Here is a 27,605-nt window from a genome sequence, read left to right as displayed (position 1 = left end):
CCCATGCCACGCTTTCCGGAAGTCAACGTTACGTTTTATTTATCCGGGGCTACTGCATTTGCTGAAAATTCCTGGATGCTTTCCCTTCCCCCTCCCTTCTACTCTCTCTCTCTAAAAAAAATACCAATGGAAAGAATATCCTTGGGTGAGGATTAACAACAACAACACGGTGCTAAGCAAGGAGAAGGCACTGTGTCACAGTTCCACTGGCAGTGGTGTTTTCCTTTCTCGGCGGTGAGAATAATGGTGGTGTCTTAGATTTGATGAAATGCAGCAGCTCAGCTTCTGGAGAAGATTCAGAACCCCTGTGAGCCGGTCCTGACATCTCTGGCTTCCCCCGTCCCGTGTGTCTCAAGGAGGTTTCCTGACCTTTACAAACAGGCAGCGGCCCATTCCAGTGGGATGGCTGTCCCAGGATGCACCGGATGGTCACTTCGCCCATGAGCTCGAAGCCCTCGTAGCACATGAAGGTGAGGGACTCTCCTGGCAGGTAGAGGCGCTTGTACAGGATCTGGTACCCGTTTTCTGGTAACCCTGGGTTGTCACATGCCAGGGACTCTTCCGCTGAAACGCAAGCCAAAAGGAGCTCTGGTGAGAGGGTGCGAATCTCTGGGGACTCCTACTCAGAGCCAGCCCGATCTGGCTTTGGCCGGTCTCCGAAACATTCTCCCTCTACATCCCCACCTTGCACTGAACTGGTTCCCATTCCCCAAACTCACCTTTTTGTCTCCTGCCTCTGGGCATGGGTTACACATGGGCACGGTAGACTGTACTGGGCTGTGGAATTTGGGTTAAAATCTTGGTTCTGCTACTTACTAATTAGCTGTGTGACCTCCAGCAAGGGCCACAGACAGATTCTGAGCCTCAGTTTCCTCATCAGTAAAATGGGAATAATAATAGTAGTACCTATCTCATAGGGACTTGGAAGATGAAATAAGATTATGGTGTAAATCCTCTTGGCATGTCCTAGATATTCTATAAATGATGGATGGTGACGTTAAGTTATAAAGCATTCCTTCTGCTTCTCAACTCACACCTTAACTGCCCACCCAGGCTGGATAAGTCTTGTTTATCTTTCAATTCTCATTCCTCATTTCTCCACCTCCAGGAAGTCTTCCCGGATGCCTCCTACCCCTAATTCAGTCACTAGTCTTTCCAGTTCTTCTTCCACCCCAGCAGTATTTATTTAATCACTGTACATCAGTTTCCCTCACTGTTAAGGCTTGCTTGAAGCTCAGGGCCTGGTATACAGAAGGAGCATCATAAATGACCCCAACCTATATAGGAGCCTCATAGATAACCTCTGTGGGTATTGACTTCTCAGAGCCTCAATTTCCTCATCTGTAAAATGGGCCATGTCAGAGGGTTGCTAGGAGGATTTAATGAGCACATTTAGGTGCATGTAGGTGAGCAGCACAGTGAGCACCCAATAAACACTGGCTATTTGTGTGGCCTTTACAATTTCTGTTGTCTTTTCATACCAAGTGTCTTTTCATATTATTGTTTACTTAATGTTTCTTATTTCTGTTGATTTGCTTTTCCATTGAAATTGTGCAATACAATTTAGCCTCACCCCTATTTCTATAATCACAGATTTCAAATGTCAGTTTCCATCTTCTTAAAAAAACAGAACACCAGAGAGTTAATCTGGGCTCTGCCTCAAGCCACGTTGGTATCACCAGGGGTGTATATAACACTCCTTGGGAATGCAGCCCAATGCACTGCACTTTATAGCTCATGACCCCCCAGAGTCTAGAACCCACTCATTTGGAGGGAGGGTTCAGCAGACAGTACTCTGCCCCTCTGTGCCAGGTTTGTGCCAGGAGAGGGGTATAGAGTGGAGAACTAGGAAAATGTGGTTTCCATTTGTCCAGAAGTCAGTCTAGTGCAGTGATGGCGAACCTTTTGAGCTCGGCGTGTCAGCATTTTGAAAAACCCTAACTTAACTCTGGTGCTGTGTCATATATAGAAATTTTTTGCTATCTGCATCCATAGTAAAACAAAGATTTATATTTTTGATATTTATTTTATATATTTAAATGCCATTTAACAAAGAAAAATCAACAAAAAAAATGAGTTCGAGTGTCACCTCTGATACGTGTGTCACAGGTTCGCCATCACTGGTCTAGTGGGTGAGAGAGAAGGCTGGTTAGGTGACTGCAACCCAGTGCAGCAACAGCTGTGATGGGAAGCACAGAGAACAAACCTCGCCTGGCCCGGTCACGGTCATGGGTGGGGAGGTCAGGGGTTTCCAGAAGAAACCTGGAAACCAGTGCTCGGCTGGGAAAGTGAGGGTTCAGGCTGGGGATGGGGGATGGGAGGTGGGATGAAATGCCCATCTGATTCCTGGCTGCTTCCCTCCCTCCTGGGTGGAGGGGACGTGAGGATCCTTATGTGGCAAATGCGTGTATTACCTGCAATGTAGCCAAGTGGCCATCAGGTGGCAATGGTAACGCAGAACAATTTCCCCACAACCTTTCCCTTCATAAATTAACAGATCAGTGAGGAGAACAAATATTTATTGAGCACCTCTTACTAGTACAATGATGAACAAGATAGACGTGGCCCCTGCCTTCATGAAACTTAACAGTCAGGCATCCCACAAATATTTTCTGGATGCCAACCCCAGGGACTGTCCTGGCCCTGGGGAGATAGTAAAGACAGAGGATAAACTCTTAGACTTCGATGTAAAGGAGGATGTTGCCAGCAGGTTTAGGGAGATGAGGGGAGGCGTCCTCACCTGCTCTCACCTGGCCGCACTACAACCCCCTAGATTCAGTGCCGGGGCTCCACCCCTCAGGCATCTTGGGGACAGTGCATCGATGGGAGCTTTTACTAGGGTCACAGTCTGGCCACATGGGCTCTGCCAGGGCCTCCTGGGGAATCCCTAAGTGCTTCTCCAGAGAGTCACCCATAAAACCCTCACTGAATTTGTCATATCATCACTCTAGGTAGCGTGGTTTATGTCTTCTGGATGGGAGCCTGAGGAGTCATTTACCACGCCACCGTCAATAAAGGCCACATTAGTATCACTAACAATAACGACGATGGTAATAGTAACACATACTATTGGGCACGAGGGATACAAGAATTAATGGCTACAATCCCAGCAAGTGAGTTATGTGTTTGCTTCTCTGAATATCTGAACAGGTCATTTCAATAGGCTACAGCAAGTGCTGTGATAGCTGAACTGTAGGTGCCATGAGAACTCCGAGGAGAGAAAGAGGACCTAGTCTAGGCAGTCAGGGAGGTCTCCCTGGAGGAGGTGCTGTTTATCCTTGCTATTTTCTTCATAGATTTGTTTTCCTCCGCTCATCTCCAATAGACCCCAGGCTTCATGAGAGCATGGATCGTGTCTGTTTAGCCATTGCTCTATTTTCAGGGCCCGACCACCACCATGGTTCCCAAACTGTGCACCAAGGTGCCCTGGGGTGCCACCATGAACTCACAGAGATGCTGTGAGATTTTGTAAAATTTTGAGGAGACACAGTGACATCTCTCAGACCCTTGGGAACTACTAGCTCCAGGAAGTTCCCTTTACTGATGCCTCATCTTTGCAAAGCTGGCTGTTCCGTGGTTGCTGTGCTAAGAGACAAGAACTGTGACAAATCCACATGGAACAGGAAATGACCATAGCAGAGTCCAGCCTGATGCTGAGGTCTGAGAAGTTTGGTGGAGCCCCGCAGGCACATGTATCCCTGGAGTAGTAACTGTAGTTATTTAAGAATGAAATAAAAATATAATCTTTCAACTTATGTGTGCTACTTTCTCAAAAAACGACTAAGTTATCCTGATATAGCTAATTATTAAGCTGTTTGGACCAAACTACTTAACAAACAGGATTATTAGGTATTTTTGGCCTGGAAAGTCAATGAAAACATTTCTGAGACACCAAGGGTATCTTGAATTGAGAAAGTTTAGGAAACTCCCTCCTAGCATTAGCCTGCATATTGAATGACTAAATGAGTTACTTCCAACAACCCTGCCTGGCCCTAGCCGGTTTGGTTCGGTGGATAGAGCATCAGCCTGTGGACTGAAGGGTCCCAGGTTTGATTCCGGTCAAGGGCACATGCCCAGGTTGTGGGCTCGCTCCCCAGTGGGGGGTGTGCAGGAGACAGCCAATCAATGATTCTCTCTCATCATTGATGTTTCTCTCTCTCTCTCCCTCCCTCTTCCTTCCTCTCTGAAATCAATAAAAATATATTTAAAAAAATTAAAACAAACAAACAAACAACCAAAAACCCTGCCTGGTAGGGAGTATTATTTCCTTTTCAGTTCTCAGATGAGAGCTCTGAGGCCCAGAGAGGGCAAGCTACCTGTCCAAGGTCACCCAGCAGAGCTGGGAGTGTGTTGACTGCGAATCCCAGACTCTTTCCCCTACCAATGCCTGACCCCCACCAGTGCCTGACCTGTCTGTTCTGGAAGTGTCTTGGGGTAAATGGACTAGGAAAGAACATGGCTTTGAGTCCCAGCGACCCTGAACAGAAGCTGGAGGAGCAGAGCTGATACGGTTTACTGTCTGTATCAGTAGCTTGTTGGAGGAAGATCTTTGTCAACAATCAAGCACCGGAACTTCGCGCAGAAGCTGGTGCTGCAGTGATGGGGAGGGGGGGAAATGATAATGCTTTGGGGGTTCATCAGGCTTGAATGGGAATCCTAGGATCTCCCCTTTCCTGCTGTGTGACCTCAGGAAAGCTACTCAATCTCTCTGGGCCTCCTTTCCTGCTTTTAAGTGGACACACGTAGCATTCATGCAGTTTAATGAGGTTTAAACGTGTCCATGTTGGGGAAGGACACAGCATGGCGAAGGTGTCCGTCAGATCGGGGCTGTTCCTTCCTTCAGTAGAGGAAACACCTTAAAGCTGTTTTGTGTCTGACAACCTCATCCTTAAAAACACCCTGAGAACCCCGACGGTAACCCCCTTCTCGCTCCGGGCACCTCGCTGCAAGAATGGGACCATCCTCTCACCTCATGCGCCATCTCCCACCAGCCTTGCCTGCCTGTAACGTCGTGGGAATCACGTGGTTACTTTTTAGGCTTCAGGGAGGATGGCGAATCTCCTGCCACCCACCTGGTGCGTGAACTCACTAGCATGGGTATCGCGGAAGCTGTCTTCACTGAGCCTGCAGCTCCGGCGCTGAGGTTTCAGGGAAAGGCGCCCCGAAACGAGGGAGACACGCTTCTCGGGAACCCAGCAGCCGTGGCGGCCCAGAGGGCCTTTGGAGACTGTCCTCATTAGCGGAGTGCCGTTTCTTTCTTTATAAAAAGGGTATCGCCGCCCAGGGTTTTACAATAAGCTTTTATTTTTAGCTTTTCGTGTCTGGGTCTCTGCAGCTTCAATTCCCCACCCTCCCAAGTCGCCAGGAGGAAACGGGAAGGGAACGTGCTTCCCAAGCTGAGCCTCCTGGACCACCGCTCTCTACCTCCCCTGCCTGGTGAGAATAGACCCTCCAGTTTCAGAGTGACCTGGGAAGCCTTTTTTGAGTTTTTACAGTCAGGAAACCCAAAAAGGTGTTGTTGTTTTTTTAAACCAAACATTTGCTTCGGTGGCTCCACATAGACGAGGCCAAATAGAGCTTAAATCCACCCCATTCAGTCCCTGCGGACCGTCTGGGTTAACTGGCTGTGTGACCTGCGGCAATGAGATCACCTCTCTGGACCTTCTGAAATGGAGCCAGTGATGCCATGCTCACCAGGCCACTGGGGGAGCAGAAAGGGGCCTTTGGCAAAGGACTGAGCACAGTGCCTGGCACATTGACCGTGAATGTCGCAGCACCCCTGCGTTCAGTGTGTGCTAGCTCTGTGATCGTCATAATAAAAGGCACTCCCAAAGCGGGGTGCCTTCCCTGAGCAGCCCAGTCAGTGTGCCTCCGTGACTAAGAGGCAGCGACATGGAGTTTTCATTAAGTCAATAAACAGGACTCACAGACACAGTGGGGCAGGCGGGACGTCCAGATGGGGGTGCCGGTCTCGCGGCTGTAGCAGGTCAGAAGCGAGCTCCCCTCCAGCACGAAGCCGGGCTCGCACGTGTACTGGATGGTGGTGCCCACCAGTAGCACAGGGTCCGAAATCAAGCGTGTCGAGTGGTCCACTTCCCCAGGGTCGGTGCAGTACATAACTGCTCGAGACGAAAGCAGACCAGGTGCGTGTTAGGGCTCTCAGTGGCCACGGATGAATGACAGAAGGATCTAGAAAGGTTCCTAACTTAAGCTCCTTTCCCGCTGGGAAGATAATGCACCTCGGGCGCATCAAAGGTGGCTGGAGACGAGGCCGGGATGAAAAAGATTTGGACGTCAAACCACTTTCAGGAATTTGCCCAAAGATACGTTTGCTTTGCATCAGGGCCCAAAGACCTATGTATGATATACAACCTTGTACACCTCTGAACGTAGCCCCTCCCTCTGCTACCAGGAGTATTTCCCTTCCTACTCCTTTTCAAGACACCAGAGTTAGCTGCCACCAGACATGGCTGGCCTCACGCCTGAGGGGCCAGGCAGGAGGAACCAGGAGACTGGGGCAGATGCTGTGTGGATGAGTCAGCCACCTACTATAGGGGTTCGAACTGGGACTCTAAGGTCCAGCTTAACTTGTTTTGCTTGGCTACTACCAGAATTTTAAAGACCTGAATTTGAATGATGTGTCTACACAGGCTGCATACATTCCCCTTCACCACAGTCCATACCACTCCCTATTGTCTGACACGAGTCTGTCTCACTCATTTACTTTACCTGCCTGGCTTCTGAGGGCACCTGAGTCTGAGATGCCTGCCCTAGGCCTACAGAGTGACGTCTAGGAGCAGCACCAATGAGTTGGTGGAGTTGAAGGGAGGCCAGATTCCACATTAAATAACTCCACTGCATCCATGAAAAAAACAACAAACAAAACAAAACCAGAAAGAAACCAGCGAGGACTCACCACCCACTGACCTAGAAGAAAACAGGACAATGCTTACTTTTCTCACAAAACGGGGGATCACTGCTCCAGCTGAGGTCCCACTGGCAGGTGAGGGTGTCGCTCCCCACGATGTCGTAGCCGGGGTCACACTGGTAGGTGATCCTGGCTCCCCTCACGAGCTCCGTATGCGAAGTGGTTTTCCAGCCGTTCTGGATTTCGGGCAGATCGGAGCAGGAGTCATTCCTTGACACCTCTTTAAAACAAAGACGTCATCCTCACCTTCTGCTTTATGAATGTCAGAGGAAAAACACTTCCCAAACCCGAGAACAGAAAGAACGCTTAACCGTGAGATTTTACAATGACCTCTTCCTGTGGGTCCCCGAACTTACACAACTTCTCTTGGTTTGATAAAGTTACTTTAGTATCAGACAGAATCCTAACTCTGCTCCTTACTAGCAGTGTGACTGGGCATGATCACTTCTCTTTGTGTCTCCTGCCAACAATGGCATTGACTTGCCAGCCACGGCAGAGAGCCACTTTGGAAAAGGAGCCGCCAGCCACAGTGGAGCCTTCAGATGACCACAGCCCCGGCTGACATCTTGATTACAGCCTCATGACAGACTCTGAGCCCAAACCACCCAACATTAACTCCTGAATTCATGACCCACAGAAACGGTGACATAATAAATATTTATTGCTAATTTTGGGAGGTAATTTGTTACACGGCAATAGGTAGCTAATACACTCAGCCTCATCTTAAGAATGTCTGTAAATCCATGGGTTAGATGGATTAGGTGATAAATATTTTTGTAATACAGGTGAAGATCAATATTTAACTATCAAAATAAAAGTAATTGTTGGTGCATTCCTCAAATCACACTGCATATCATGGGTGCATATTATCAAAGGCTACATGCAGCTTATTATCACAGAGATTTCCTCTGGCATAATTTTGTTCTTCTTCAGCAAACTCTCATCACTAAGGTAGTCATCCAAAGTCCATTGTTACTCTTCTTGCTTCCAAGTGCCCACTGCCCAGATTGCAAGAAAGAGCTAATTATGCTGTATAATTAATTTGAAATTCTTAAGTGCTTCTGGGGAGAGCAAAGCCCTTGCACTGTCTGCGGGAAAGTCATGCGGAGAAACAAGTGATGGCTTTTCCTGGGGTTTCATCAGGGTTTTATTTGGGGAAGGGAGAGCTCATGGCTGTCGGCAAGAAGGAGGGGGAGGGAGAGGGCATCTAGGACTGCTTGGTGGGGAACAGGGGCCTTTATTTTTAGGTCTTTGAAGAATCAGCCAAGCCCTGGATTTAGGACGCAGCTGCAAGTGCTGGAATTCTGGTTGAAAGGGGTGAGATGGGGCAAATACTGGATACGTGGTCTGCCTTGTGCCAAATGCTTTGCTGAGAAAGGTTTGCTTGTCTGACTGTTTTGATGTGAGCCAACAGGGCTGCACATCCCCGTGAGAACCCTGTCTCCTTTGTGGCATTCATCACATTTGTGATTCCTCAGCTGTGGCCATCATGTAGCAGAGACTTGACTGAAATCATGGCCCCACTGTTGACACATTCAGAGGCCTTCACTAGGTCATGTAGCTTTCCTCTTCTTCAGTCCCTAGACTCCACCCCCAGAGACCCTGACTCAGGAATCTGCATATTCACCAAACACCCTAGGTGGAGGTTCTAGAATGATCTGTCCCGATGGGCGCCTCACTCTGCTAAGAATGAGAAAATCGGCCTAGGAGTTGGAGGGCTTCCCTTCTAGTCCTCTTTATTTCTTTTAGAAGCTGTGTGACGCCAGTCACATCAATACACATCTCTGAACTTCATTGTCCTCAATCCTAGAGTGGCAACACAAATCACGACCCTGTCTGTCCCTAAGGGCAATATGAATGCTAATCAATGTATAGGGTATGACAGGAACACGAAGATGACTTATATGGAATCATTCATTTGTTTGACGTAAGATTTTTGTGAGCACCTACCACATGCCAGGCACCAGGAAAACAGGGATCTGAAGTCATGTTTCTAGTTTTCATGGTCAAGGTCAGCACCATCGTCTAACTTTTGGGCAAAAGAAATACCCAAATGCACTGAATATATGCCACCATTTACCATCTTATACTCATGACAGACATCACTAATCAATCACAACAATCTCTTTCATTGGATCCTGCGGAAACCCTCCAGTCCTCAACACAGCACTCCAGGGAGCCACTGTCTTTTGAATGAGTTGACCTACAATATACAGCCCATTTATTATCCTAAGATTAGTGACCAACATCTCTTTGAAAAACACTGCTTACTCATCTCCGTTTTTTTATTCCCTTCCCTCCCATGCACTTGGCCAAAGACACTAGCAAAGCACAAGAAGCAATGATGAGAATGGGTATTTGCTTCTGTTTGTGCAAAGGAGGCCAGAACCATGTAAGCCCAGAGTGTTCCTGTGGAAGGTTCTGGCAGCTGCCACAGTAGGTAAGCCTTGACCAGCTCCCAGAGCTGGGGACTAGGCCTTGCGATCATCTAGGTCAGTGGTCGGCAAACTGCGGCTTGCGAGCCACATGCGGCTCTTTGGCCCCTTGAGTGTGGCTCTTCCACAAAATACCACGTGCGGGCGCGCATGTGCAGTGCAATGGAAACTTCGTGGCCCATGCATAGAAGTCGGTATTTTGTGGAAGAGCCACACTCAAGGGGCCAAAGAGCCGCATGTGGCTCGTGAGCCTCAGTTTGCTGACCACTGGTCTAGGTGCTTCAGAATTCTCTACATGATCACAGAAACCCCTGGCCCTTCTGTCAGTTTCCTCTACTGAATGGGAATCGCATCTGTGTCTGGTTAAATCTAGACCTATGATAGCAAATACCTAGCCCATGCCGTGGCAGACGTCACTAAGCAACAGTGCCATTCTTCCCCACTGACGTCCGGCATGACCTCGGAATTCTTTTCAACATGGTCTTCGGCACGGGTGGTCACCAGCAATTGATTGGCATCAGAATGGAATACAGAGGCTCACTTGCCTTCCCTGTAAAATTAACTGGGTGTTTCTTTAACAGAAAGAAGAACAAAGGGAACTCTTCTCTCTTTTCTGTGTGTCACCCACATTCGCCAGGCTGCGTACCCCCGGGACGTGGTCTCTGGAGCTCCGCGCTTGCTTCTCCACAGCATCAGCACACGGTCCCGACGCTGACTATGAACAGAACCCCTCGTGCATTTTCACTTGAAGACCATGCATTTGAAGATGGAATAAAATGAGACGGAGAAGAGTGCTTGCCAACGTCAAGTTGCCACACAAGTCTAAGTTTCAGCTTCAGTTAACACGAGCGCCGCCTCCTCAAGATGTTGCCAAATGAGCATGGGCCAGACGCTCGGGTAACCTTGGGGAGCTGGGATCGAGTCAGCTTTCTGCTGCCGAGCTGGATGCAGGTCTGGAAGACTGACTCAGGCACCAGAGAAGAAAGAAGAGCAAAGCTATGACCTCATCTTCTGGCGGGGAAAGGGGGAACAGTCTAAGGATAGATTGAAGCCAAGTTGCCACTCTCCCTCCAAAGGCAGCTGACTCAGGAGGGCACCTATGCCCAGGGCACCCCCCACCAAAGTGTGGGACAAGCATGCAAAGTAGCAGGAATAACACAACATAACGCATGTAGCAGCACAATCCAGGGTAAAAAGGCCCTCGAGAAGCTTAAGAAAGAAGATCAACATTTGTGTTTGCTGCTCTGACGGCTGCCTCTGGAACAGGCAGGGATGAGAAGTGTCCACCAGCTGGAAATAAGAAAAGGGACTCATTGCCCCAGCCGGTGTGGCTCAGTTGGTTGAGCGCAGTCCCGTGCACCAATAGGTCGCCTAAGGACTCTTCTTCCAATGGAGACAGCCCTTTCTCCCACCTCCCATACTTTGGAACCAATAGATGCAGGTGATGTTTATCTTGATCCTTAGCGTGGCTTCCAAACCATTTATCTCCCCCCATCTTTCAAAAACATTGCTAAGTCCAAGCGGAGTTCAGACTTGACCAGCCAATACCTCTTACTGTTTTGTTCACCCACACCCTTCCCTTCTCACTCCCCAGCTGTAATGCCCCCTTATTCATTATTGGCTCCATCACCCGCCTATGCTCAGCCTCTGAACACTGGAGGGTCCCAAGCTCCCTCCTGGACCCTGTCCTCGTCTCTATGTAGACTCACTCCCTGTGCGACCTTCTCCGGTCCCATGCTTTTAAACAATGCCTGTCTATACTTCACTGACTCCCCGTTCTACCTCCAACCTTGAACTCTCTGTTCAAGGTTAGATAACCTGGGTTGAACAACCTTCAACTCTAGATTATCTAATGCCCCACATGAAGCCTCCTCAAGTTATGAGGCTTGATCTACGAAGTCCTGATATCAACCGTGTGAAGTAGAAATCACTATTTCCATTTCACAGACAACAAAAAGGAGGCTCAGAGAGGTGAAGTGACTTGCCCAAGGTCACAAAGTCATTGGCAACAGTGCTAAGACTCAAACCCTGGTCCTTCTGACTCAGGTCTTAAACACTACATATATTTACTGTGCCTATATATTAAAAGCCCTATGAAACACAAAATCCCCCTGAAAAAGATCTAGCTACAGGAAATCATCTTAACCGGTATCTAAATACAGTGAAAAACATTGACCAGAGGAGACACCTACCCACATAGTTCATGATGAATCCCTGGCCCTTCCCGAAGATGAGGCCGGCAGGGTCCGAGTGGAACTGGATGGTCAGGTCCGGCGTGGACGAGTACAGCTTCTGGGGGCCGCTGCTTCCCAGGTACTGCCCCAGGATGTGGGGCATGACCTCGTCACCGTCGTAGATGGTCAGGATGTCGCTGTTGCTAAGGTTCAGGCTGAGGGCCAGAGAGAAGGGGGTGTGGCGAAGCAAAGTTAGGGGCGTTCAACAAGCTTTTGATTTATTTTTTTCAGGCAACACACACTTTCTTGAGACATATGAGGTGTCAGGCGCGCAGGCTAGGAACTGGGGTTGAGGTGGGCACGGACTCCCAATGTGGTCAGGACATGCCGATCCTCCTGCAAGCCTGGCCCAGGGAGAGAGGTCATGGCTTCTGAAAGCATTTGCCTGGTGGTCAGCACGTGTGGGTGTGTGTATAGACACGGGAACCTGGGGAGATCTGCGGGAGTCAGCCCATGAAGAGCTTAGAGCAGGGGTCCTCAAACTTTTCAAACAGGGGGCCAGTTCACTGTCCCTCAGACCACTGGGGGGCCGGACTATAGTTTAAAAAAAAAAACTATGAACAAATTCCTATGCACACTGCACATATCTTATTTTGAAGTAAAAAAACAAAACGGGAACAAATACAATATTTGTATTTGCATGTGGCCCGCGGGCCGTAGTTTGAGGACCCCTGGCTTAGAGAGCCAAGTGTAGGCGTTAGGGTGTCATCGTGCTGGGAAGGGGGGGAGGGTGAAGGGATTTTATCAGGCGTCTCCTGACTGAGCTATCCACCACCAGAGGAGAGGGGTGGTCCAGGAAAGGGCCCCGAGTGAAGTTTCTGCAACTCATGCAGACTGACACCAGCCCTTCCTGCTGACGGCTTCATCCAACTTGGGGTGCTTGCTGCTGGTCTTGGAGTGGGGAGAGGGGTGGAAACCATCCATTTGGTGCTTCAGTTAGTAAGAACAAAACAGAAATGCGAGGCACACCGCTGAAGATTTACCTCCAGAGGGCAGGGTTATGTTTTATTCACCACCACCTCTTCCACGGCACCTCCCACAACTCCTCAGGTAAAGCTTCCCTAGGGGTGGTGTGGGGAGACTCACGGCCCTGTGATCTCTACCAGCTTCCCCTGCTCCACCCCAAAACACCCTCTTCCCACAAAAGCCCCCGTGGAGCTTAGCACCCGGTGCTCCATGGCGCCGGGCCACGCCTGCACGAGGCCAGAGCTCCCTGATGCCGGGGAACATGTCTGCCCCACTCAGCACTGCGTCCCCGGTTCTCAAGGTGATGCCGAGGGTGTGAAGGATGAATCAGCACCAGCCCAGGGTGGATGTCCAGGTCTCAGCCTCAGCTCCAGGGTGGACTGTGGCTCTGACTCCATCTCTGCTGGGGCCTGGTCCCCAAACAGACTCTTAGCTGTCAGCCTTGGGAGTGGGACCCCTCTCCTCCTGGCTGATTTCAACGCTTGCTCCCAGGGGTTAATTCAAAAGCCCTAAGCGATTGGAGCTGCCCTGAAGGATTTCTGTCCCGCCCGCCTCCTGGGCCCCTCTTGCCTCCATACAATCTCATTCTTCTCAGATGTGAAGGTCACCGGAATCAAGCCTGATGCCATGACACCTCTACATGCCTGATAAGCCATTCCAGCGCCAACCCTGGCCTTGAGCAGCGGGGCTCTGGCTTCCTCTCTCCCCTCACTCTGACTCTGCTCTAGGCACACCCTGTGGTCCCCTCCGGAGCGTGAGCTGCTATTTGTGGACTGCCGTCCTGTGCTTCCACTTCTGACATCCTCCTCTACCTCCTCCCTGTTCCAGGGCAGTGAAAGCACTGGTCCCATTGGATATTTGAGGAAAGAGACCCCATTTAGCTTTTGAATAACAAGAATGCTGCCTCCGGAGTATCCAGCACTCAAACAACACCACCACCACAAATGAAGACATACGATCGTCCCATTTTACAGATAATAAAACCGAGGCTCAACTGGGAGAAACCACTTGCCCAAGGTCACATACAAATAAGGCTTAGGATTCAAACCTAGGTCTCTCAGATGCCAAAGCCCGAGATACAAACCATTATTTTATAGGATGTTTTGTGAAAGCCACCGATACATCTCCAATAAGTGTGCAGGGTTCAGTCTTATTATCAGAAAATGTGAATAAAAATTACAACTAAAACCTGCAAGATGGAAACCCCATCTGACCGCCCCCACACCCCTATCCTGACACGTCCTTTGCTCTTATGACATCATTGCTAAAAGTTTATTTGATTAAACCTGTGATTTCCAACACTTTCTCTCCCACTACGGCAATATTTCCTCTCTCTACAGACTCCCTGTTCTACAAAGATTTTTGTCCCCGACATGTTATGTATCTCCTGGTAACAATTAAATTTGTTTTGTTTTGTTGCCATTATTGATCCTGTATAACAGAGGATGTAATAAAATCAGTGCTAAACTGGTTATTTAGTCTGGCTGGCTTTATTTCGGTAGATATGAGATTTCTCTAATGGTTTTTGAAATATTTAAAGAGTCTGGGAAGAACACATGAGCAACTAGTTCTAGTGGTTGCCTGGAGGGAGGGGACCGGGAGAGGGGGTGTTTGCTGGGGAAAAGTGGGAAACAATTTTCACAGCAGACCCTTTTGTCCCTTTGGGCTTTAAATCATGTGCATGTATTACTTCTTCAGAAACAGATAAAAAGAGCCTGAGGGACCCTCATTATTTTTTTTCCACTAGGGTCTAGACAGCCAGAGAGGTGAGGATAGAATGCAAATGTGAATCTGACAGAGTAGCAAGCTTTTGGCTGGGGAAGAAATTCCTGTTTTGGCCAATAGAGGGCAGTGTCGCCTAAGCTTGGTATGGGGTGTGGTGGGGGTGAGGGGGGGAGGGCGTGGAAGTGGTAGGTGGGCTTTGTAACTGTGGAGCTGGAGTTAATATTCCACAGAAGGCGTAGGAAGAAATGATGACCAAGCCACCTTGCTTTTCTTTATTTCTTTCTAAACCAACGTCTGACCTTTGCCTGGAAATCTTGCCTTTAAAGGCTTTCCCCGGCCGAAACCGGTTTGGCTCGGTGGATAGAGCGTCGGCCTGCGGACTGAAAGGTCCCAGGTTCGATTCCGGTCAAGGGCATGTACCTGGGTTGCGGGCACATCCCCAGTGGGAGGTGTGCAGGAGGCAGCTGATCGATGTTTCTCTCTCATCGATGTTTCTAACTCTCTATCCCTCTCCCCTCCTCTCTGTAAAAAATCAATAAAATATATTAAAAAAAAAAAAAAGGCTTTCCCCGGTGATATTCACAAGATGATGTTAGCTAAGCAAACATATTGGACAACGTCTGATGGCTATGTACTTATTTGAATGTGAATTAGAAAAAATATATAAATATACAGTTTGCACTTCCAACTTCTCATTTCACGGACATCATTTTGCTTAGAGTAAGCAGAGTGAAAAAGGCAAGCCAATTTATGAGCAGTTTAAGGGGGGGAGAAAAGGAGTGGCTGGTGATGGAAAGTGGACTGTGGAAACCGCAAAAATTAGCTCAAGGAGTAAAGTGTGGTTGCTCGGCTTTTTAGGACGGCCCTCCCCCTGCCATTTTTGCTGTCTCAACATCTTTGTACCGCAGGCCTTTTGTATCCCCTGGACCTGCCTTAGCCTATGCTGCTCCCTCTACCTGGAAGGCCCCTCCTCACCTCTCTGCTTGACATTTTGCTAATTCCTTAAGGTCCTGTTATGCTCCCCACCCACTCGACATTTACAGCGATATAACCAGCCAAGGTCTCCATAGGCTTCCTACAGGCCGGGAGCTGATCTAAGCACCAATTTCACTTTACCATCAGACAAACACTGTGAGTACCGCTGTTGCCACCCATTTCTCAGATAAGCAAACCGAGGCACCCAGAGGTGAAGAAACATTCTGAAGCTCACAGAGCCGGTCAACCAGGAGAGCCAGAATCCAAACCTCCGAAGTCAAGGGCAGAACCCGGGGCACCTTTCCTGGGGCTGCGAGCTCCCTGAGGGGACGTGCTCTTGGTCCGCATGTCTCTGAAACCCAGCACAGGGCTCGGCACAGGTGAAATAAATGTCGTTTACATGAATGAATGATGGTGAATTTATCTCCATTTCCCAGATGAGCAAACTGAGGCTCGGAGGGGTTATTAAACGACTTTCCTAAGAAAATAGCATCTTGCAAGTAAGGCAGGATCCCCAGGGGACAGCAGAGATGGTGATGAAACAGACCACAGGATTTAAATAAGGGGAAAAAGAGGACCAAAGTCTATAGATGCAGTTGGAGGTACGATCAAACTTAGATCAAACATGTTTTTCTGGAAGGCCAGAAAACTAGTCCTGTTTAGAGTTTCTTTGTGTCCATGTCTGCTCAGGTCCCCCCAACCACACAGCAAGGTGGTCAGAGAAAAGGTTAGGGATCCCATTTGACAGAGGGGTCAACTGAGCCCAGACAGGCCCCGATCCCAAGGCCTCAGCTCCTTCGTGATGCACAGCCAGCACCAGACGCTGCTCAGCATGTGGGATTGCTGAGGGCCCTTCGGCCCAGTGCTAATTTGGTTTCCATTTAATTTGATAACATGGCAGACACCACAAGAAAGCATGTGGACTCCAGGGAGGGCACGAAAAACCAATCTCTTTGGCTCCCTAAAAGGACAGCTGAAAGCATAAAAAATGAGCAGTTTTCTTATTTGCTTCTGTGTTCCTTCCCTTGTCCTCATCTTCCTCCTTCCTTTCCTCTCTCCCGCAACATTCACCAAGTGCTTGTCCAGGCCAACTTGGAGCCCTGTCCCTGTCCAGTGGTTCTCAGTCCTGGCTGCAGCTGAGCATCTCGGGGAGATTTAAAAACTCAGATGATAACCAGGCTGCACCCCGGATTAATGACGCCCTCGGCCTCTCCGGGGGTGGGGCCTTGGCGCCTTCGATCTTAAAGATCCAGGAGGCAGCCAGGACTGAAAGCGGCTGCTCTGCGGTTTCCGTGGCGATGAGACACAGACTCTGTTTTCTAGTCTTTTTTTCTTTCTTGTTTTTCCTTTCTTTCCACTTTTCTCCCCTTTTCAATCAATTCTCCAGTTCTGCTCAAAAGGAAAGAGAAGAAAGAGCCTGCCCCCCCCGCCCCGCTGGGCATGCTTTCCTCTGGGGTCACCCCACAGGCTGAGCTGCTCCCCATTTCCACATCCCCAGACTGAGCCATCTCTGAACAGGGTGGACAAAGCTTCATCAGGGCCAATGACATGACACCCCACACCCAGCACTGCAGACCTGGGACACCCAACAGCTCTGGGCTGCTTCGCCTATTAAAATCGGTCCCTACTCACCCTGGTGTTTTGGCTCCGTCTCAAGAAACTGCTAAAGGAACGGGCTCTGGATAGAAATCCTAGACGGCCTGGTTTGTAGCTGGGTGACCTTGAAAAAGTAGCTGAAAATCTCTGAGCCGCAGTATCCTCGCTTGTAAAATGGGGGTAATATTATCAAGAGCTGTAAGTAACATAATCAGTGCCAGGAGTTCAATTAAAAGGGCATCTTTCTGCTTAAAAATATGGATAATGAACTACACGGTCTGCTAAGAGGTGAATGGATTTGGCCACAAAATCTGGTGTCAGGGGACCTCAGTGAGAGGTACCCCTCCTGCCACTTCTCTGCTCTGTGATGATGGACAAGTCCCTTGCCCAGCCTGGGCTTCTGTGTTCAGATGAAAATCTCAGAATCCACCAATTGTAAAAAAAGTTCCTTAACAATGGCCACGGCCAAAACACATGGAAGGAATTCATCGTCACTCTAAGCTGCCAATGAAACGACTGGGTGCGTGCCCTGTGTCAGGCCCTTGCCCAGTCTTCATCTCTCAGAGACTCTAAGAGGTGGGTGCCATGATCACCCTCCCTTGGAAGATAGGAAAGTGAGGCTGAGAAAAGTGAAATAACTTGTCCGAGGCCACGGAGCCAAGAAGCAGAAGAGCTGGGATCAGAAACCAAGGCTCCCTCCCAAAGGCCTTTTCCTCTGAGAAAATTCAGGATCTCTCCAGCGTGTCCTCCCACACGAAGGAAGCATCATGCAGAGAAAGAAGTATTTTCTGAGCCTTCTAAATGCCAGGGACCACGCGTTAGGTGCGAATCCCGTCTCCTTCACTTCCTAGCTGGGGGATCGTAGGCAAGTTACTTCACCGCTCTGAGCCTCGGTTTCCTCATGGGTACAATGGGGATAATGCTGGGCATGCGTAGGGTCATTGCACACAGTCATGCCATTTGGAGCTTTGGACTGGAGCCGGGAGACCCGAGTCTGGCCTCTGCTCTTCTTTGGCTGTGATAGTTTGAGGACCAAAATGGTCTCGAAGCTCTGCCCCTCTCTGTGTCCACAGCCTTTGCAGCAAGGCTTTGAAGCACCTGCCATCAAGAAATGGAGTCTGTTCCTCCACCCCTTGAATCGGCCTGGCCCTTGTTTTGTGACTTGCCACAGGATGATGCAGACATGCTGCTGCTAGTCTACCCTCAGGAGGCCACCAACGATTTGTTGTCTTGGAACCCTGGCCAGTCACCATGGGAAGAAGCCTGAGCTAGCTGTTGGAGGATGAGAGACATGTGCGGCCGAGATGAATCATCTCCATCTGGGCCTAGAAGGTCCAACAGCCACCCCACCCCAAATACACGAGAAAGGTCAGCTACAATCCACACAGCCACCTCCCCAACCTGTAGCTTCCCACAGACACGAGTGAACCAGCCGAGACCAGAAAAATCACCCCACTGAGCTGTAGACTCATGAGCAATGTGACACATTTGGTGTTCCATGCTGCTGAGATTGGATTAATTTGTTACACAGCAGTAGCTGACTGACAGAGTGGTCTGGGGGCAGTCTCTTCTTGTCTCTGGGGCTCAGTTTCTTCACCTGCAACATGATGGAAGTTGGGCTCTATGAACTTCACGGTTCCTTCTCGGATTCCTTAGACCTTTGGCTCTGGGGACATCCCATCTCCCTCAGCTGGTAGACTGGAAGACTTTTGTTTCTATGATGGCTGTTTCACCCATGATTTCTGCTGGTGTCTGAACATCTGTGCTTCTGGGGCCAGTGCTGCCCTTGACTCCTGACTCTTCCTTCTTGCCTGGCTCCCAAGCTGAATTCTTGCAGCTGGAAGCAGCGAACAATTGAACGGCCTCTGGACAAGGCACTTGCTATTTAAGGTGTGGAATTAATTTAGCACCAAGCAGATTGGCAGCAGCTGAAGAGAAACATTCTTCCACTATCAATCATGTGGTTATTGAGCTTTGCTATTAGATCCTTTTATTTCCTGGTTAAAGAACTGTGCTGAGGCCCCTAAACGGAGATATTTAGGACTGGGCTTTGCAGTGGAGCCAGGGAAGGGACGGTAGAGCTTGGTGGAAACTTTTTTCCTTCAGAGATAGACATATATTTGCAATAGGTGCCCGGGGAATGGGGGGGAGGGGTGTTACTTCTCTGAGCCTCAGTTTCTTCTTCCGTAAGATGGGGCTAGGGCTTTCCCCTTTGTTGAGCACCTCACTACCATTTATTGTGTGGTTATAACACTGGTGTTGGCCCCAGAGACCTGAGTTCAAGTCTTGACTTGGCCTCTTCCTAGCTGCGTGACCTTGGCTGTGTGACTTCCCCTCTCTAAGCCTCAGTTTCCTTATTTATAAAAGGGGGCTAGGCACAGTGATATCACATAGGTTTCTTTGTAAGAGTCAAATGACTTGCCATAGTTACTGGCAAATAGTACATGCTCAATGAACATCAGACACTGATTTCAACAATGATACTGATGATACTACGATGGCCAACATCATCCCTGAAATAATGCATGCCAAGTGTTTAGCGTAAAACCTGGCATATAATGGGGTGTGTGTGAAACTAGAGTTAACTGAGGGTATTTGTTTATGTCAGAAACCTTACTAAGATCTTTGCTTATCTGGTTAACTTCCACACTCACCATCTCTTTTGTAAAAATTTAATAGATATTTACTGAGCACTTACTAGGTGCCTGGCTCTGGGGATAAAGTGAGGCAGGTAGCACCCCCCCCCCCCAACCCCTCGAGGCCACAGAGCTGGTGAGCAGCAGAGTCGGGATTTCCCGGCAGCTCTTTTGGACTCTGGAAGCTTCGGCAGCTCCCTGGCATTTTCAAGGCTGTGGCCTCTGTGCTCAGCTCCTGCAGCCACGCTCAGTTGTCTATTTGGTCCTAACTCTGACTTGCTGTGTGAAGCCGGGTGAGTTACCTCCCCTCTCTGGGCCCCTCCCAGGTCTTCCATTCTTTGATGTTGTCTTCACAATAATTCCTTAGTTGTTTTATTTGCCATTCTATGCTTTATTTTGAGATAGATAGAGAGATAGATAGATATTTAACATATTCCTAAGGATTTAAAAAGTTCACGCTCAGTTGTGTTTTAGCGTTAAGTGGCAGATCCCCTGATGGCGCTGGGAGGTTCATGGAGGGTTAGGGACTAGGTATTTGGGGTGCAGAGGAGGTTTAGCCTGGGGGCTCCTGGCTCATTTTAAGATTGTGCACCTCTTCCCACTGCCAAACCAGTAATGCAAAGCAGATGATCTTAATTGCTGCTGCAATTCCGGGCATCCATTGGGCACCTAACAGTCACTGTTTGCACTTGCTTGAATCCTTTGCTCTCATGGGCCCCTCCTGGAAAGCCCTGCCCCCATTGCAGCTTGACCAACACTCAAGATTCTGCTTGGATGTCGCCCTCTTTGTGACATTTCTACAGCCCGCCGAGGTAAATCCAGCGTCCTGCAACGCCTTCATCCCCACCCTGCCGTCCACAGCTTCTCACCTTGTTTATTTATGGCCCTACGTCTCTTCCTGAACTTGAGCGATGTCCGGGAGCCCCTCGCTTCATCACAGACAGATAGCTGGTCCCCCCAAAGGCTGTTTAAGTCAATGGAAGTGGAGGCTTCGGTATGTGCAAACTCTGGCTCTGTCCTTTCCTGGCTGGGTGACCTGAGGAAGCCGCTTAACCTCTCTGTGCTGTCAGTTCCAAATCCACAACATAATGATGGTAATATCTGCCTTACAAGGATACTTGGTAACCGTGATCTCCATTTATGAAGCTCCCACTATGCGCCAGACCCCATGCAATGTGCTCTGCATACCTTATCTCCAAATCGGGTGATCACCCCTCTATAATGATCTCTACTCACATTAGCTTTAAATTATGTGATTATTATCTCTACATAATAATGTGCACATTCATTATTGCTCATGGATATAAACTACCCAGCACATAGTAGGTCCCATATAAATAGTGACTCATTAGAACCATTATCTTAAATGCCCACAGCATCAACAGACCTTCCCAGTAGATGAGGGAGGAAAAAAGTGCCCACATGCTGGGCACACGTGGCTGTGTCCTCATGACTCAGCAAACACTGCCCTGCGCCTACTGTGGGCCACCTACCCACCTCGGTCTGCAGTGCAAATGCTTCCTTCCGGGCCACTCTGATACATGACAATTGCAAACACTTAGGCAGGGCTGAGGGGCCCTGAGGACAAAATTATTTTTACTATCAAACTCAAATTGGTTTACTAAAACTGTCAGCGGAAACCAAACCAGATAAATTAAACCCAGCAGCTCTCGGGCCTCACGTAACCCTCGCTGGTGAGATGCTATTTTCACTCCCTCTGGGGGAGGAAGAGGGTGCCAAGTCCAGATGCCACTCTGCCAAGTGTGTGCCAGAGTTGGCCAGAGAAAGCCCTGGGCTGGTGACTGGAGGACTGGGCTCCCCTCGGCAAAGTTTTAATCCTATTAACTGCTTAACGCCCTTCCTCTGCTACCCAATTAGGGCGAATCCAGACTCCCCAGTGCGACCTTCATGACCCTGCCTGATTCCACTGCTACCTCTGTATCACTGAGCTCTGGATACACAGGGCTTCCTCCCAGGTCCTAGAGACCCAGCCAGCCGGGTGTGAATCCTAGCTGCTCCCCGCCAGTTCCCAGCCAGGTGATCATAGTCTTCCATCTCTCTGAGCCTCAGTTTACTCATCTGTAAAATGGAGCTAATCACGGAACCCACTGCATATGCTTGTTGTGAGGCGCCCAGGATGTGAAGGCCTGGGATGCACTATGTGTTCAGCACATGTTTGATATCATGGACAAAGGAGAATGGTGCTTTCCTGCTTCTGGACCTTAGCACATTTTGGGTTGGAACACTGTTCCTGTCCATCTTTGCCCATCTTCTATCTGTCTTTCAGGTCTCGGCATAGATGAGGGTTTCTCTAGTTTGGCACGATGGCCATTTGGGGCTGGCTAATTCTTTGTGGCGAGGCTGTCCTGTGCAGTGTAGGATGCTCAGCAGCATCCCTGAACTCTTCTCACTAGATCCCGGTAGCTCTCCCGCCCATCATCAATTGTGACAACCAGAAATGCCTCTAGATACTGTCAAGTGCCCCCCTGGGGACATCACCCCTGACTTCGATGCTACTTTCTCAGGAAAGCTTTTTCTCCACGTCCCTACCAGGCTGTGCACCTACTGTGTGCAAACACTGGCCATGGGGCATTGGTGGGGGACATTTTAATTGGAACATTTAAGAGGTACCATCAATGAGTACAGGAAACAGCCACACAGCCAGTAAGTCCATTCATATAGCATTTCTTCATTGAGAAACCATTTACTGAGCATCTAGTATGTGTCATGCTCTGTCTTAGACCCTAGAACAGAGTTTAGTCAGACCAGGCTCTGACTGCAAGGACCTGCTGGTGTAGTTGAGAGAGACAGACAGGAAGTTAACTACTGCAACACAGAGAGTCTGTGTTATAGAACCCTCCTTCCTCCTCCTGGCAAGCCCAGACAGTCAGTCCTTTGAAAAGGCTGTTTCTCTGGCCACAGGACCTTTGCATATTCTGTTCCTTGTGGGTGCACCACTCCAACTCAGCCTTTAGTTCTGAGCTTTAGCATCAAATCCCCATGGAAGGCCTTCCTGATCTTCCTCTTTATATCACATCCCATTACAGAATCTCATAGCACCACACACCTATCCTTACCTCAATGATCAGAGTTACAGTACACAATTATTGGTTTATTTCCTCACTTAATGCCTGCTTCTTTAGTAGTCAGAATTTCCTGAGCATAGGGGCTTTCTCTCTGTGGGTATGAGGTTGTTTCCTTCACCACTGGGACCCCAGTTCTTTGCACAGCCCCTGACAAACAGTAGATGCTTATTTAATATTGGTTGAAATAATAAAGCAGGGCCAATTTCTTCCCAAGTCTGAATGAGTTGAGTGGGGGACCACCGATAAACACTCACAATTGGATATCTAAGAAGATCCGTTTCTCCTCCCCAACGTGGATCTTCCAGATACAATCTTCACCTTCCGCATACGGCTCTGGCCAGTTCGGGGACAGCACTACCCCAGCCACAGCAGACAGCTCCCCACCACACATGGCTATAAATGACACAGATAGACACACTTTATTTATGAGGAAGTCACTATGGCATAGTGGTTAAGAGCGTGGGCTATTGCCCCACCAGCATGGCTCAGTGATTGAGCATCAATCTATAAACCAGGAGGTCACGGTTCAATTCCCAGTCAGGGCACATGACCAGGTTGTGGGCTTGATATCCAGTAGGGGGCGTGCAGGGAGAACTGATCAATGATTCCTTCTCATTCTATATAATAAAAACCTAATTGTCAAATTGTCCCCTTGACCGGGAGTTCGACCAGGAGTTCAACAGGGAGCTCAACCAGAGGGAAGGGCTGGCCGGCCGGCCAACCTCTCGCGTCCCCTTCCCTCTGGCCGGGCCAGACCCTACCTGTGCATGAATTCATGCACTGGGCCTCTAGTTATTAATGTGTCTATGTCTCTCTCCCTTCCTCCCTGAAATCAATAATATATATATCTTTTTTTTAAAGAGTGTAAAGTTATACAGCCATGGCTTGCCATGTTCGGTGAACAGGTGCCTTCGCCTCAGGATGTCCACACATGTCTGTGGGGTGATTAAATTAGGGCTGGCCACCTGCCTCCTCTAATGGGGGTTGGCGAAGACAAGTCTGTAGTTCTTTCAGGACCAAGGACAGAGCTCACAGGGTTGAAGGAAGCCTCAACAGCCAGTTCTTTCTTGTCTCAGGGTCAGTAGTGGCTAAGACATGGTGCATTCAGGTCAGGTGGACCCGGATTTGAGCCTTGCTTCTGACATCAACACACTGTGTGACAAGGCAGGTAACTTCTTGGAGCCTCAGTTTCCTTTCTCTGTGAAGCCGGGGTAACACCGCTGCTGACGTCACTGGGTTATTCTGGAGCATAACTGAATTCATGGGTGTCGAACACAGCACAGTGCCTGGCACGAGGTAAGTGCTCCATAATTCATCATTAACCAGCTGTGAAAGACCCCGACTCTGAACTGGAGGCAGAGATATGACCATACCTGGCGCCTGGCCCTTTAAATTCCATTCTGTGTTTACCGCGTTGGAAAGTTCTCAGTGTGGCAGAGGCCAAAGCACCAATAAATTCCGCTCTGTTAAACCAGCACATTTAATACAGAGATCAATCCCTCACCACGCGGGGCTGTTATTTCACGCCAACCACCATCCAGGTGGCGGCTGCCAGGAGCGAGGGTTCTCTTCATTACTCCCAGGCTCCTCAGGGATCCAGGCTCGGGTGGCTCAGCCGCCCTGAATCTGGGAAATGGGGAGGGCAGAGCACTGGGGGCCTGCGTAGAGGAGGTCCTACAAGCCAACGCTGTCCAGAGGGGCTGAGAGCACAGGGAGACCTGAGTGCCATTCCCGCCCCTGCCAGTTACCCTCCTCGTGTCCTTAGGCATGTCACTGGGCAGCCTCAGTTTTCTCCTCTATAAATGGGGCCATAGGAAGGGTTGCAGTGAGGATTAAATCGGGTAATCGAATACAGCCCTTGGCAGAGTGCCTGGAGCACAGGTTTTGCACTGCTATTAACAACTGTCATTATCACCATTACTAATAATTGGGCTCGGGACTGCTGGGTTGGGGGTGGTTGTGCACTGCACAGGAATACATAATGGAGGGGGCACATAGGAGCTGAAATGTATGTAGAGATCTTGTCACTAAGCTGCACACTGTGGGGTCTGTGCCTGGACAAAGAGGCACCTCTTAAAACTGATCAATTTTCATGATAAATATTGCATATCCAGTATCATTACAGTTATCTATATTAATAAAAAGCATAAAATGCTAATTAGACCGAATGTCCTTCCAGACTAAGCTGGGGCTGCGAGGGAAGCCTGGGTCCCAAGTGCCAGAGGGAAGCCGGTGCTGGCAGCCGGGGGAAGGAAGGCCTACTCTTGCACGAATTTCGTGCATCGGGCCTCTAGTGTTTTTGTAAAACAAGTCACCTTTGCATAGCAGGTGGGCTGGAAGGAAGGACACGCATTGGGGGTGATTTTACATAATGGGTAATGGGACTGGGCGTGGCTTTTGTCTTCCCATATTTTCCCAATGACCTTTACTGCTCATCAGCTACATTGATGAAGTTGGTTTTGAAACATTTACATTGCACTGTGCGACTTTGAAAGTCTCTTCTAGGTCTAAGTTTCAAGGATTACAGGAATCTAAAGCCATTCACTGAGAAATGGTTTAATGACATGGTGCTTGTGCAATAATTTTGATTTTTTTTTGTTTATTAAAAAAAGAAAATGTATCGATTTTGCCTTGGCCAGGTAGCTCAGTTCGTTAGAGCATTGTTCCGATATGCCAAGGTTGCAGGTTCGATCCCCTGTCAGGGCACATACAAGAATCAACCAATAAATGCATAAATAAGTGAAACAACAAATCAACGTTTCTCTCTCTCTCTCTCTCTCTCTCACGCCCCCCTTTCCTTACTCTAATAGCAATCAATAAATAAAAACATTTTTTAAAATTGTCGATTTTTTCAAGGACAAGCAGCAAACCTCACCCACAGGACAGGAGTCCTGGAAAGGGTTCTGCTCCTAAAATTGGTAAGTAAAGTGGTGACAGGCCTGTAACCATTCACCTTGCTTTTTCCATCTGGGGGGTGGAGGTCCCCGGGAGCCCCAGGAGGCGGGCGGTGGGCCACTCACCTCTGCACAGGGGCTCCGTGTCATTCCAGTACGGGTCCCGCACGTTGACGCACTCAATGACGGCCGGGCCCTGCTCCAGGGAGTGGCCGGGGTCGCAGGTGAACTCCACTATGGTGCCGATGTTGTAGGTCAGGTCGGATGTGGTGAAGTTCCCATTCTGAATGTAGGGCTCGTAGCAGTGGCCTTTCTCAAAGGCTGGGGAGGGGGTGCACAGGGGTCAGCAGCTCAGATGCGTCCGGGACGGCTCCCAGGCTGCCTCTCAGGAAGATGGTTCCTTCCTGACGTTCGGGGACGCGCCGAAGAAAACGGGCACCAGACCCTGTGATCTGGGTCCAGGGGCCATTCATTTGGTGTCTCGGGGTCTCACTGTTTTTCACATTTAAAATAGAACTAAGACTCTCTGCCCTCCCAACCCTGCAGCGTTTTTGTGTTTAAATTCCTTTTTCTGTCCCATATGGATTCTTCCCATGTCCCATAACTAAGAGCCCCAATTTCTGCCACTTGAAACTGTAAGTCTGTCCAAGAGAAAGACCAACTTTTCTTAGGGAAGATGGGACAGAAAGTTCCCCAAGGGCATCCTTTCTTAAAGGGCCAGGGCTGAGCAGGAGAGGCCCTGGCTAACAATTCTTGGCGGAAGGGGTGGCTGGACCCTGAGAGGTCTCACTGAGTAGAGCGACCTTAGGGATCCAGACTCAAGCTGGACAGAGCCTTATCTCCATTTTCTTCTAACTCAAGTTCCCTAACCTCAGTGTACTCACCTAAAAGATAACAACATCTCTCACATAACAGTGTGGCAAACATCACATGCACATGGGCATAAGACACTGGGCGAAGAGTAAGTGCTCAGTAAGTGGTAGGTGTTGTTATTAGAAATCCAGGGGTCAGTTTGGCCACAGGGTCTCCCCCGTCTTTGGACAGCCAGGTTTCTACCTCCCAGGACCCAGCCCCAGCCCCACCATGCTTCCCCTGATCCCCCACCACCACCCCAGGAGAGGGGGAGGCCCCCGTGCTCCCTCACCCTCGAACCGGATGTTGAAGGATGAGGCTGCCCGCGCCTGGTCGGACGTGAACTCGATGCGGATGCTATTGCCCTCGCTCAGCAGGCCCTCGAAGGGGACGCTCTCGGTGTGAAGGGAGTCATAGAGAAGAGCGGACTTGTTGGTCAGCCCGCTGTAGACCATCATCCTGGCGGTGGGAAAGGAGAGAAGGGCCCCTGAGAGGTCTTCTCGGGGCACCGACACAGCAGCTGGAGGGGTGTGCATGGGGCCCCTCTCATTCCCAGATTTAAATCCCAGCTTGGCCCCTTACTTGCCCAGACAAGCTGCCTTATGTTATGGAAGCTGTTTCGTGTTCTGTAGAAAGCTTGTCCTAGACTCACAGATTGATTCTGAGGTTATAGGGAAAGCGATGTGTCTGATGGAATAAACCAAGCTAATTAGTTGATACCGATTAATTTATACCCAAGAGTGAGGAGGGACCCTTCACAGTCTTCTGATCCCTGCTGACTCTGTTGTGTCTTGAATCCTCTTTCAAAGAACTAAAGCCTTTGACCAAGGAGGTCACTCTGGAGGAAAACCTCGAGGTCTCAGAATCTTGGTAGCCTCTTAATCTTCCCCAAATAGCAATTTTCTAGTTACATTCTTTCGAATGTCTGAAACAGCCATACATTTGATCTCAAAACCATATGTAGTCTGTAGTCAAATGGGTTTGGAAAATGCTGGGTTAAATAGAGATTAAACATCTTCTTCCTGCAGGACTTGTCAGTGCCTTTGCTGGCTAATGCACATTAGTACCTTCCAAGAAAGGGTATATGGTGTCTCCCAAACATGTCTGACCAGAGAACCCACCTTTCATGCTGCATATCATGGAACTGGAGTTTAGAAAGACTTCATTTAAAAAAAAATATGAATCCTAGAAAGACTTCATTTTTTTGGGGGTGGGGAAGGGTTATCTTTAAACCTTTCTTCATGCACATCCTCTACTCAAAAGCCTTCCATGGTTCTC

At 49.1% G+C, this 27,605-nt stretch overlaps 1 protein-coding gene across 4 annotated transcripts in view; it reads right to left on the bottom strand.

The window, feature by feature from the left end:
- SEZ6L (seizure related 6 homolog like) overlaps positions 1-27,605 on the bottom strand; it is a 131,634-nt gene that overhangs the window by 8,591 nt on the left and 95,438 nt on the right. For 3 of the 4 annotated variants that reach the window (XM_070399354.1, XM_070399355.1, XM_070399356.1), the window contains exons 7-13: positions 26,620-26,786; positions 25,602-25,796; positions 22,836-22,974; positions 11,556-11,752; positions 6,954-7,148; positions 5,928-6,119; positions 370-564 (exon numbers count right to left, since the gene is read on the bottom strand). In XM_070399354.1, the coding sequence (XP_070255455.1) occupies positions 370-564; positions 5,928-6,119; positions 6,954-7,148; positions 11,556-11,752; positions 22,836-22,974; positions 25,602-25,796; positions 26,620-26,786 (1,280 nt within the window). The remainder of the gene's footprint in view (positions 1-369; positions 565-5,927; positions 6,120-6,953; positions 7,149-11,555; positions 11,753-22,835; positions 22,975-25,601; positions 25,797-26,619; positions 26,787-27,605) is intronic. The other variant, XM_070399357.1, reaches the window with a different exon arrangement.

The sequence above is a fragment of the Myotis yumanensis genome, unplaced genomic scaffold (assembly GCF_028538775.1).
Source record: "Myotis yumanensis isolate MYYU_CA2020_CCGP unplaced genomic scaffold, mMyoYum1.0.hap1 SCAF_19, whole genome shotgun sequence".
In the NCBI taxonomy this organism is placed as follows: domain Eukaryota; kingdom Metazoa; phylum Chordata; class Mammalia; order Chiroptera; family Vespertilionidae; genus Myotis; species Myotis yumanensis.
Note: the sequence above shows the minus strand (reverse complement) of the source record. Positions and strands in the feature narration are given on the sequence as shown.